The following is a 12,122-nucleotide window of genomic DNA, read 5'->3' as shown; positions in this document are numbered from 1 at the left end:
CTGCAGGGTCTCCGGGCCGTGACCCGGGACAGGCAGGGGGTACCGAGCTGGTCCCCTCTTCGCCAGCTCCATTGGCTCCGGGTAGGGGGCACATCGGTGACCCGCCTGTTTCCTCAAGCCTTTCCATCCTGGAAGCCCATTAGTGCTCCCAGGACCTTTCTGCGCGTGTACTGGAGCTGCCGGGTTTCACCCCGGCGTCGGGGCCGGTCTGTGCCGGAATTACGTTCATTTGCCGGCCAGGACGCCCGCTTTGCCTCTCCGTAACCCGGCTGTGTCGGTTGTTGCCTGTTGCTTCCTAGTGGATCCTAAAATGTGGCATTTCATTGCGTCCAGACATCTTTCTTTGGTTTACATATCGTATTGGTGTTTCGCTCGCGTTTTTTTTTCTCCTTCCTGTTGGCAAGGGCACGTTTGTTTCACTTAAAACATCTCCAGAAAATAATTTTTAGTGTCTGATTGTGTCCATTAGTGCTGAAAATAAAATATAAACGGACTGTGCTAAGTTGGTTTAAAAACACGCATCACCAGAAATTAACTGGAAATTGAACTAGTAGGAGTTGACTGTGATTTTCATCTGTGTAGTTTTGCCTGTTTGAGGTATTTCGGGGGAGAGGAGGAGGAAAAATAGAGTTTTGGAGAGTGAAAAGATGACGTTTGTTTCTTAAATACAAGTTGGGAGAGCAGGTACTGTGTACCTGTATTGTTACATAGACATAGCTTGATCTATATTCCAAATTTTATTGTACTTACAGGATTTATTAAAGCACAACTTGATGGGATTTGTGAGACTTTTGGCTACTTTATTAGAAAATGGGTAGCTGCACATCCTTTCCCATTGCTTGTTAAATTATAGAAACACTATATTATTTTAAAAGGCCTCGATTTAACATTAAAAGGTCAAGGACCTGAGCAAACTTATTTTTGTGTACACAGTAAACAAATTAACAAATGGAGCTTGGCATAGGCGTTTCCTCTTTTCCTAATCCAAGTGCATGCAGCTTTCAGTAGCATGCCCTGAATGTAACGCTTCAGTTCTCAGCACTTTCACAGCATGTTTTTAAAGTGCTGTCTGGTAAGCACAACTCTGTTGCTGTTTGAGTTCTAATGAGGGAGGAACTCCAGAAGTTGTAGAGCATCATGTTCAGAGTTTGTTTAGCCTTCGGCTGCACTGCTTCTGTCCCAATCTCCAGCCTGTGGTATGTCTTGCATGTCCTGCTCCTCTATGTAGATGTACGTGGTGCTGGTGGAGCATCAGCTGTGGAGTGTGGCTGAACCAACTGTTCAGAGTTAATTCATTCTAGTGACGTTCTTGTGATGGGCTGGCTAAAGCAGTGTCAGCATTTCTTTTATAAACCATGGTTTCCTAGGACCTGCCACACTGTTCTGGGGTTGGGGAATTTGCTTATTACAAGATCTTAAAATTAGATTTTTGCCCTCTAAGCAGATCTTTCACATTAAAAGCAACATTTTGTTGGCAATAACTGTTAATGATTGTTAACAGAGATTGCATTAGTGTAGCTCTTATGTTTTGTCTGAGTCCTGATTTTGCACACAACGTCTAGTGATTCACTCAGCATCCTGAGATCTGCACTTCTCCACTCTTGAGAAGGGGAGGTGAAATTTGAGGCAGCATTATCTCCAAATAATGGTATCTTTTTCCTGCCTGGCTCTTGGTTAGTGGGAACATCGGTGGCTGTCAGCGTCTTTTAAAATGAACAGAAATGTTAGTATCATAGTTGCCATTTTCTATTAATTACTCTCATGAGTCATCCTCAGTCAATTTTCGCATGCAGTATTCCACTGGCTTTCTTACTTCGTTTTGAGTACAAAATACTTCATGTTGCCTTTGAGAGTGTGTGTTGCACAGGGAATGTGAGTAAAGATCAAATATACAATTATGTAGACTAACCACATGATAAGCAAAAAGAAGATGGTTGCTGGCGAGTGATCTGTCTTGCATGTTTGTTTGGTTTTCCTACAGCTGCAATTAAATAGAGGCAATGTCTATATGCTCAGAAAAAGTCAAACCACAGCTGCTTTGCTCCCGTCTGTCAGTGTGACATCACTTTTGCTCTTATTTCTTACACTGGTCAGACTGAAACACCTGGCACGTGCCTGTAATGACAGAATTATGCTGTTGCGTTTTCCACTTTTTTTTTTTTTTTGAGGACACACTGTGTATCTGTACAAAATAAGTATACACTTTGAATTGTGAAGGTAAAAATGTCACATATGTCATGACTGTAAGGAGCTCAGAGTCCTAACAAATGCTGTCTCTTGCTGTAGCACAGCTTTATGAAGTACATTGTAAAACTTCTGAATTCTGCTACAAATTCCACTTGTCACCCACACTAAGATGCTAATGATGAAAACTATGAAAGTAGAACTGTGTTTAACTTGAACTGTACTGGAGATTATTAAGCTATGCATAAAGCCAGACAAATAGAAAATACATTTTTTTCAGGGAGTTGGTTTGCACCAAATCAGTCGTCTCAGTGTCTTGGTTGCGAGCTACCTCCTAGTTTTCCATGTTTTTTTAACGTTATAATTAGTGTTTTATATTTTAAGGGATAGAGAATTTAAATTTATTTTGAACACCCGGGTTTTCTGATTTTGTTCTTTAAGGCAGCTTCATGAATCGCACTGTTCTTCAGTTATCTAGTTAGTGTTGCTGCATTGTTCTTCTGTTTCTGGTGCGTTCTTAATCAGCTACACTGTAACTTTGTGGAGTCACTATAGGAACTGCAACTGAAATACAAAAGCTGAAGAAGATCTGAATGGAGAAAAAAATCCTGTCTTCTCTAGTTTGCATGCTATTCTCAGGCTTATTCTCTTTACTGCTCCGAAAATCAGAGACTTACGTATCTTCTGTGATGTATTTCCCTTTGAATTCCATGCTAAAGGTACTACATCTGCTGTTGGCTCAAAGAGTACTGCTGGTTTAAATAGTCCAAGAAGTTCTCTGCCAAAACTGTGATTTTTCGGCTCACCCCCTGACTTTTTGTGTGGGTGCGGATGTTCTAAAGACTGGAAAATGGGCAATTCTTGGAAACAGTGAGACCAGCCATAGTTAGGAGTGCCTTGCTTCACTTGTCACACGTCTCGGTGGTATTCAAGCCTCAGTCTCTCACAGTAGTGCAAAATGGAAGGTTTCCTGGTCTTTGTTTTTTATATATTTTGTTTGCTTTAAGCTCTTTGAAATTCATTCTGGCAGTACTTACAAGGAAAAATTTCATCACGCATTACAGGTCAGGTGTCAAATGCATGAGAAAGGATAGGAAAGTAAAGGGTATAAATGTTTTATACATCTGTGTAGCTAATCTTGAACTTTGATAGGTTTGCCTTCCAGTTGTTTGAGATTTTACTATAGGGAGTGGTATCTTTGTTGTTCTCCACATGTTGTCTTTAACAGAAAGACTAAGATGGGTTGCTGCTATTGTTGTTTAGTTGCTTTATGGAAGATAATATGATTCTTGGACTCTCATTGTAGCATTGCATAGCAACAGCAGTGAAGGTGAATTGCACTGAGAATTAGAATTTCAAATAAAAGAGAAAGCAGTGACCCAATAGCCAACTGTGTTGACTTTCTCACTTTGCAGCTTTTTCTATTAGTCTTTTGTGTGAGGAGAGGCCAGGATGCCCGTGTAATTACACAGGTGAGCAAAGAAGTTAAAAACTTGCCTCTTAGTAAGCATTTTATGTAGACACTCTGTCTCCTGTAAAGGTGTAAAGACACCTTCAGGCAACTTCTGTGTTATGGTGGAGTAATTTTGTGTCAGGAACTAAACTGCTGAATTCAAAAACTCCTGTTTTATTTATGTTGAAACAAACCGAAGTCTCCTTCCTTGTAAAGGATAGGACATTGACTTCTTCTGAGAAACACCTTAAAGTTGAGATCTACATTTGGCTGGGGTATTTTCTCTAAACTGTGAGAAGAGAAGGCTTCAATTCTTAGACAGGTTGCAGGTATTACTAAAGAGCTCTGTCACTGCTGCAGTGTGTTTTTGCTTTTTGGTTCCAGAGGAATCATAAGCCTGACATGTTTAATTGCTCTGCTGGTCTTTGATGTGTGCCCTTCTAGGTTGGTCCATATTTTAATGAGCTCGTAGACTTTCTGTTGTTGATTCTGCCGTTGTGAATTTTCTGACTGGGGGCAAAATGATCCCTGAGGCAATTTGCATGGAACAAAGTGATAGCAGGGAAGAGAGGAAATAAAATGCCTGCATAAGGAAGTATGGGGATATGGAAATCTTGGTTAACTTCAGGCAAGACTTTAGCATTTGTAGTATTTTAAGACTGTGCTTTTGCATATCAACTATTTGAGCATTAATCTGATGAATCTCTGTGGCAGATTCCAGTGTGGTTGGGTAATTCAGCTTCACTGGTACATCACTAGTAAACAAAAGCTTCTTGCAGTCATCTGCTACATTGTCCGCTTTCCTGTGCTCTCTTATCTTGTGCAATTTCAGTAAGACTTTTGCTTGATGTAAGGTTGGGAAAGTTGTGCTAATTGGGACCTTCTGTTGCAATTCTCTATTGTGAAACTGCTGCAGGGGTTAGGGTAAGCCAGCTGTGCTCTGGGACTCAGTGCTATGTCTGCTTGTACCATGCTACAGAAAAGGAGCATGCAAAAGCACATCATACTTTGTCTTAGATTGAAATTAATGTTGGTGAAAGGTGTCAGACTGGAAGACTTTGGAAACAGTCTCAAGATAGATGCTCTATACCAAAATAAATTGCTAAATTGATCCTTGCCTAGATGATCTTTACAGCAGCTTGTGATCAAAGTCCACTCTTCCACTCGTACTCTCTTACTGTGGCAGATGCGTTTGCACTGTTTGAATGAAAAGAGTAAAGCCAGAGGGATATTAAGTGTTTGAAGCTTGTTTTTATTCTGCATTTCAATATATTTGATATAGTTATTTTCAAATGATCTCTGTATGGTAGAGAAATGTTTCAGTATGAATTCTTTAAACAAAAGCAAATTTTTAAAAAATGAGAACTCTGCCCTATCTTTATGATATATGTGAGTAGAGCCAGAGAGACACTTAGAGTAACTCTCACTGAAAGTCAGTAGATCTTAAAATGGTTTTGAAAAAGATCTCTAAATACCTTACATGCTTTTGGAAAGGAAACTAAATAATCATATGTGTATTGTTATTCATGAACAGCCACATTTGTTTGTCCTTTTACGCATTGCTTCAGTTGTCCAGTGAAACAAGTTTCAGGACCATGAAACTTCTCGATTGGTAAAGTCATCAGGTTAAAAATAACCCAGAGGAAAAAAAAACAAAATTGTTGTCCTCCTGGCAGTTTTCATGTCATGTTGGTGGCTGTGGAGAGAGGGGGTATTGATAGAAATAAAAGCAGGCTTTGCTATTTTTGGTGCATTGTTCTTGGTTCAGTGAGGAATGTGATGAGCTGTGCTTGTGGACATGCCAGGTTTTGCTGTTGTTGGCTTCTCTGTTGGAAGCTAGGTTGGGACAGCATTCTATCAAATGGAAAGCAGAACTTGAGACTGAAAAAGCACATGGTTTTGGTCATGCTTGGGAGTATATAAAGACCTGAGGCATTGTGATAAGGGTATATTTGAGTTTCTGAGAAATTTAATCACCCATTTTTATCACAGCAGTCTGTTTAGAGCAACGGATTCTGAGAATCTGTAGTGCGGAGTTCAGGTGTGCAGCTGAACTTCACCTTTTGTTCCTTTCTTCAAATGCCTCTCAGTGCCAGGTCCAGCTTTATAAAATCCTCTGTTGGCTCAGATTCCCAGTACTGAACCAGCCTACACTGTTCTTCCTGCTTCTTGGAAGTCTTTTATTGTTCCTTTTGAGTATAGAAGATTTAACATAGATTCATAATGACTGTCCCAAGGTTTTGGAGTGTCCTTAACACAAGGTAGCAAGAGGTAGATCTAACTTCTGTTTTGGACGAAAAGAACATGACTGGGGCATACAGTGACTTCTGATAGCTACAGAGGTATTTTTTGCATGAACATAGGTAAAGTTAGATCATCTGAGGAAAGTAAATGAACTTTACAGGTCTGGCCTTAATACGAGTCCTTTGTCAGCAGGCACAGTGTACGTTCCCAGGGCCTGTTCTGTGCTATGTGTAGAAAATGGTGCCTGACATGATCAAGAAATACTGCAAACAATTTGTTCCCTTCCCTTTTGTGAGCTATGGAAACCAGTGCGCTAATCATAGTGTGCTTCTTAGCAAAATCAAAGCAGGACTGTGAGTTACACTGCCAGAAGAGTTGCAACTTGGTTTTGCTGTCAGATGCATTACTTTTTATAACTAGTCAGCAGGTTTCTGAAAAGAAACATTTGAGCATTTTAGCATGAAGTTTTATATAAGTATTTTTATGATTTTGTTTTTCAGGAGTTTATAACATATTTAATCTCATTCATGAATCGAACTTCCTTTTTAAGTCATGGATGACAAGGCTTCTGTTGGAAAAATCAGTGTCTCTTCAGACTCGGTATCCACTCTTAACAGTGAAGATTTTGTCTTGGTTTCCAGGCAAGGGGACGAAACACCATCTACAAATAATGGTAGTGATGATGAAAAAACAGGACTGAAGGTAAGAATCAATATCCTGAGTTTGTTCCCTATTCTTCTAAATCAAATTAACCATAGAGAGCTTAAAGAGGGACTTCTTTGTTGTGGAAAACTTGACAGAAGGGAGAACTTAAGAATCAATTTTGTCACTTATTTCTGCATTGCTGTTGCTGATGTCAGAGGTTACATTAGGTTTTGAGGAAGAGCACTCTCCATCACTACTTGTGGGTTTCCCCCCACTTTTCAGAATCCTTCAGGAAGTACATAGAATGAAACAGACTGTCAAGAACTTGGAGCTGTGATTCTATCTAGATTCTATCTAGAAAGCCCTGTAAACATACACTTGATTTGACCATATCCTTTATTTCAGACACATATTAAAGTTTTCCCCAATGTGAAATGTTCTCTTTAAGAAATGTAGAAGTGTAGTTGTAACTAACAACTTGGCATGAATCTGAGAATACAAGCCTAAGTGGTAGGCTTGTGTGAATTGGAAGGGCATTGACATCATCTCACTTTTAAAAGTGCTGTTCTGAAAAGAGACCCTTGTCACTCTCTTTCTATCCTTCCTTCTTTTGGGGAGGGTGGGAAGGAGGGGGGGACTGGAGGGGAGGGGCTTGTTGGCTACTTAAAGACAATCTTTCATCTCAGTTTGTATTTCAGCAGTCTTTGAGCAAAGTGTCACAAGTAAGGCAATCACTCCAAATTCTGTCATTTCAATGTGTTGAAAACCAGCTCTTTCCCAGAGTGAGTGAAGTTAGTATGTTCTTTGTGGGAGATGGAAAGAGTATTCCACCACTGCAAGAGACTGGTGTCTACAGTCACATCTTTGTCTTCAAATTAATGTCTTTAAAGATGAGAAGAAATCGTGTGGTGTCCCTGTTGGAATGGGTGTTCCTCTTTTCCTTTGCAACAGTTGTAACAGAGATTTTATTGAACATTTCTTGATGCCTTTGCTCTTCTGCCTTTACCTCCCAGCTGCTCTGTCTGTTTTTCTTGCCTTCCTTTGAGTCCTGGACAAGACATGCTTTTATAAGTGGCTATTTTCTTTTACATAGGACTTCAAGCTGATTCTGTTAGTTAGAGTCTCAGGGTCTTGCTTTTGCTTAATCTGGCAAAAATGTTCACTTCTATTTTATTGCTATTGCAGAAGATTGCCACTTTACATCTTAGGGTAGTCTTAAAAAAATGATGTTTTCTTGAACAATTGGCCTGGTGACTTCTGAAGCCTGGTGCTTGTTTTTCTAGATGCTGCAAATTCTAGCAGGTGTAAATACTTCAGAATTCAGATTAGTCTCCACAGCGATGCTTACCTTGAGAATGCATATGTGGCAGTGTATGTAATTATCTCCCAAAGTTGTGGTGTGTCATTCAAGACCCCAGCAGACAGAGATGGTCAACCGTATTTTCCATTCCATCCTGGTTTTCCCAGTGAAAATTTGGAAACATGAAATGCCACAGTCTGCAATGCTTCTTGCTCCATATTGGAGCTCTCTGTATTGCTGGTCTAATGATTGTCATGCAGTGTCAAAGAAATTGAAGAGACTTCTGTATAAAGTCATCTTCCTAAAGCTTGTGAGTTTTTCAGAGAATATTCTTAATCAATTTCAAAGTGACTCCTGGAGCTTGCTGCTTAAATTTTCCTCGTGTGTTTTCTACCAAGGTGGTTTATGAAATGCTGGCTGCAGATATACTGTTTCTTTGGTTGAGAAAGGAGAACATTAGTGCTTCTGGCTCCCAGTCATCAACAGTTGTAAAATAAAGTTACATTAATGCTCCTGGCTCCTGATCATCAACAGCTGTAAAATAGTTATGCTGTTCCCTGAGTTGGCACTGAATACCACAGAGCTTTGCAGGTCTTAAAGATAAGCCTCTTTATGAATTTGGTGCCAAGACTGAGCACAATCCTTGAACAAAGTGATTCACCTTGAGCCTTTCAGTGTTCTGGTGTTTCAGAAGTGTACTGTTTGGTTATTGGCTGCAATCTGTGATTAATGGAAATATTACACCTTAGATAGGCAGTCCGTATGCAGTCTAGATTCTCCTATACAGGGATCTGTCTGTTAACCTTCTTCCTTCTGCTTAAGGAGGTGAAAACTTTAAAAGGAAATGGGGAGACTTGTTACCTATTCTTGGGGACAGAATTTATCTTTTGATGGTGTTCTACAAGAGAAGAAATGGAGCCTAGTTAAAGGCTTTGTTTTTTATAGATATCTTTTTTTATCTTGCAAATAGTCATTCATTTGCCAGTTATACTGTATTAATAAACTGCTTATTGTGTGCATGGATAGGTAGAGTTGTGAAGGTTATCAGGGGTATGTTAAGGGTACTGTTACCATGATATCTAGAAGCATTTAAGTAGCATATGCAAAATTAATAGTATGAGATGAGAACTGAAGTTATTTACGTATTTTAGAGGAAGAAATGCTTTTTTTCCAGGAAAAGCAATGGCTGTGGTACTTACAACCAAGTTAATTTGTCTGAGGATGTCAAAACCCATTTGCTTTGATGTGCTAAGAAAAGCAGAAAAGAAGTTCAGTTCATACTTGACAAGGTGTAATTTGTGGGATTTTTGTTGTTGTTGTGGTGTTTTGTTTTGTTTTTTTTTTTTAGAAAAGCAGTTTGAGGATCTTTCATTTGCAAAGAGCAGTCTGAGGATGGTGCTAGAAATTTAGTCTTGTGTTTGCTGAATGTGATAGGATGTGAAATTTGGACATCAAACCCAAGGCTCTCATTTCAGATTTGTTGATATGCTGTAGTTTTAAGTGATAATACTGTACATTGAATCAATGCATACTTTAATTTTTGTTAGAACTTCTAAGTACAATCAGGAACCCTATTTTTCTTCAGTTGGTCATAATTCTTAAATGTGTTTTTTTCTTTTTTGTCTGTGATGAAATACTTGGTTCAGTTTAAAAAGGGATTGTTTTCCAGAAATACATTTTTCTAGCCATTCTGATGTTGTTTCTGTGTCTGCTTTTGCCACTGACAGTGGAGCTGAACTGGATTTACAAAAGTTTTGCTTCTAGAGCACACTGTAGAACAGGAGTTCTTGAACTCCATGGTACAATGAGACCTCTTACAGCAGAGGCCAGCAGCATGTGTGTCAGGAGAAGGGAATAAACTGCAGTTCTAATAAATCCCTTAGGATGCAGTGAAATTCCTTTAGAGCAACACATTTAAAGGTTAAGTGAAGCTGGTCTTCAGTTTTGTGAGAACTGGAGAAAACAAGCATTAGGGTAAATGATTTCTTTCCTCCATCTCAAGCAAACTTACCTGAAGCATTTATTAGGTACATCTTATTCTTCCCTCAGCTTTTGGTTCTGCTGCACTCTCTCATGCTGCCTCTTACTGGCTTTTTGGGTTGCAGAAAAGATTCAATCAGGTTTACATCTTAAAGTGCACTGTTCCCATAACTGTGATGAATTTATGCAGTTGCATAAGAGACTTTGATTGACATGAAGTTAGTTTTAATTTGTATTTTAGGCCTCATTTCTTGGGCGACTGGTTTGTTGCACCTGACTCTCTGGGCTGTGAGTACAGCTGAGCTCTTCCAATCCAAAATTCTATTTATTATGTCTTTCAGAATTCTTTCTGAGGGTAGTCTGAGCTTAGGAGGAAGGCTTTCTTGCAGGGATTCTTTTAAATTAGTTTTTAAGTTAAGATTTCGACTATGAGGTTTTAGAATATTTACAAGACACATTTTTGTCTTTTAGGTGCCTATTTCCTGTCACACCACAAACAACCTGCACTGGTGTTTTACCTGTCACTAGTATTTTTAGGAACTTCTGTTTTCAAGATGATGTTTTATAGGGTGGTATCTAGATATAAGTTATTGATACTGATTATTTTACCAAATACAGTAGATCACTATTCAGACTTTTTTGGCTTGTAGTCTTGATGGAATGGAACGTTTTTCATGCAGATTTTATAGCTGATACCTTTACAACATTTAATTCTCATTGGACTCCTCACCAAATTCCAAATCCAAACTGAAGTCTGTTAAATCACTGTGAGGAAGAGCATGTGAGACGCAGGCTCTTGCCAGAGTGAGTTTTAAGTTCAGGTTTCAGAGAAAACAGGTCCTGTAAACCAGAAATTATTTCAGTTTTTTAAATATATAGGCTTTAAGGTGACTGGCAGGACATTGTAAGTAATTTGTTATATTTTGTTGCAAAACATATAAACTCTGTGCAGTAAAGTAACATGGTGCATCTTCCATCAGCATTATCATCATCATCTTTCTGACAAATACCTATGAAGACCTAAATAATAAACTTGATACTTAGGAGGATTATGCTTTTGATGACCACGTGCTTGTGCAATGTTTTTCATTGGTTCCATGATGAATCATACAAATGAATACTCAAATTATTGGGAAGAAAATGCAAATCTGTGGGTTCCTCTACCTAGTTACAGGTTACTGATGCTTCCATGGCTGTGCAGCTGTGTCCTACTCATGGCAGTTGATCCCAGACAGCACATGAATGTGTTTTAATCAATACTAAAAAATTTCTTTGAGCATGATTTTCAAGAGCATAAATATCTCATGGATTATTGTTGTTTAAATTCTGTAGTAAAACAGTCACTAGGTTGTTACTTTTATGTCCTTCCTGCCTATAGGATCGTGTGTGCTTGCTGTTTTATTCATTACCTGTGAATTTCATTTTTTGCATACTTTATTCTGAAGAACAGGGATCTGAAACTTCTTTTAAAGTAACTGTATTCTGCTCTATTCTAGAGTAATTTCAGGTCAAAAGATTCTGTCCTTTGTTAATATTATTATATATTAAATAATTATTTTCAACAGAAAACTAATATGCCATTTACTTCTTTAATGCAGTATAGATAAAGGCTGCTGTTAGAAATAATTATTTGGAGATTGTGGGTCTGATTACAGAAGAGAAGACACTGAGTAAACATGTTTCTTTATTTTCCTTCTGAACTGAAAAGTTTGTCTTAGGGATGTGATGGAAAAGACTATGTGTCAGAATTCTGCTTTGCCTGAGAAACCTCTAATCTCACTGTGATTATTCCTGAGACATGCCTGGTGGAAGTGCACGTACAAATATTTAAATGACAGCTGATGTTTTGTTTAGAGCATGCTTAATTTGTTGCAAAGGTAATCCATGTGTGCACGAAGTTGTTCTATTATCTGTTCCAGTGTGATTTCAACAATCCTAGCTGGACTTCAAGTTGATTTTATTTACTGTTAAAATGTGAGAACCTTGACCATTACTTCAGGTTCTTTCAAGATAATTTCATTTTCTACTATGAGATGTGAGTTTTGAGGCAGGTGGGATTTGGTTCAACACTGAGATTGCATTATGGGCAGATTTCTGTCTGCTCTGTATTCCTTCTCCTGTTTCTAACGGTTTCCTTTCTTTGCTATCGTATTTTACAGATTAAAAAAGAACATTGTCTTTTAATAAGATTTCATTTACCCTCTTCTTAAGAATTTGGAGTAGTTGTGCAAGTTGGATTTTATTAGCTTGTGTGTAGCATCTGAAGTCAGTCAGCTTATAGAAATGCATATCTGCTCATGAGGTTGAATTTAACCA

The 12,122-nt window shown here is 38.5% G+C and overlaps 1 protein-coding gene across 1 annotated transcript in view; it reads left to right on the top strand.

The window, feature by feature from the left end:
- The first annotated feature begins 6,433 nt into the window (after positions 1 to 6,433).
- RABGAP1 (RAB GTPase activating protein 1) overlaps positions 6,434 to 12,122 on the top strand; it is a 63,066-nt gene continuing 57,377 nt past the window's right edge. Inside the window, exon 1 of the mRNA XM_054393520.1 lies at positions 6,434 to 6,583. Within this exon, the coding sequence (XP_054249495.1) occupies positions 6,434 to 6,583 (150 nt within the window). The remainder of the gene's footprint in view (positions 6,584 to 12,122) is intronic.

The sequence above is a fragment of the Indicator indicator genome, chromosome 28, assembly GCF_027791375.1.
Source record: "Indicator indicator isolate 239-I01 chromosome 28, UM_Iind_1.1, whole genome shotgun sequence".
Taxonomy (NCBI): Eukaryota; Metazoa; Chordata; class Aves; order Piciformes; family Indicatoridae; genus Indicator; species Indicator indicator.
This window is presented reverse-complemented; position numbering and strand designations above follow the sequence as displayed.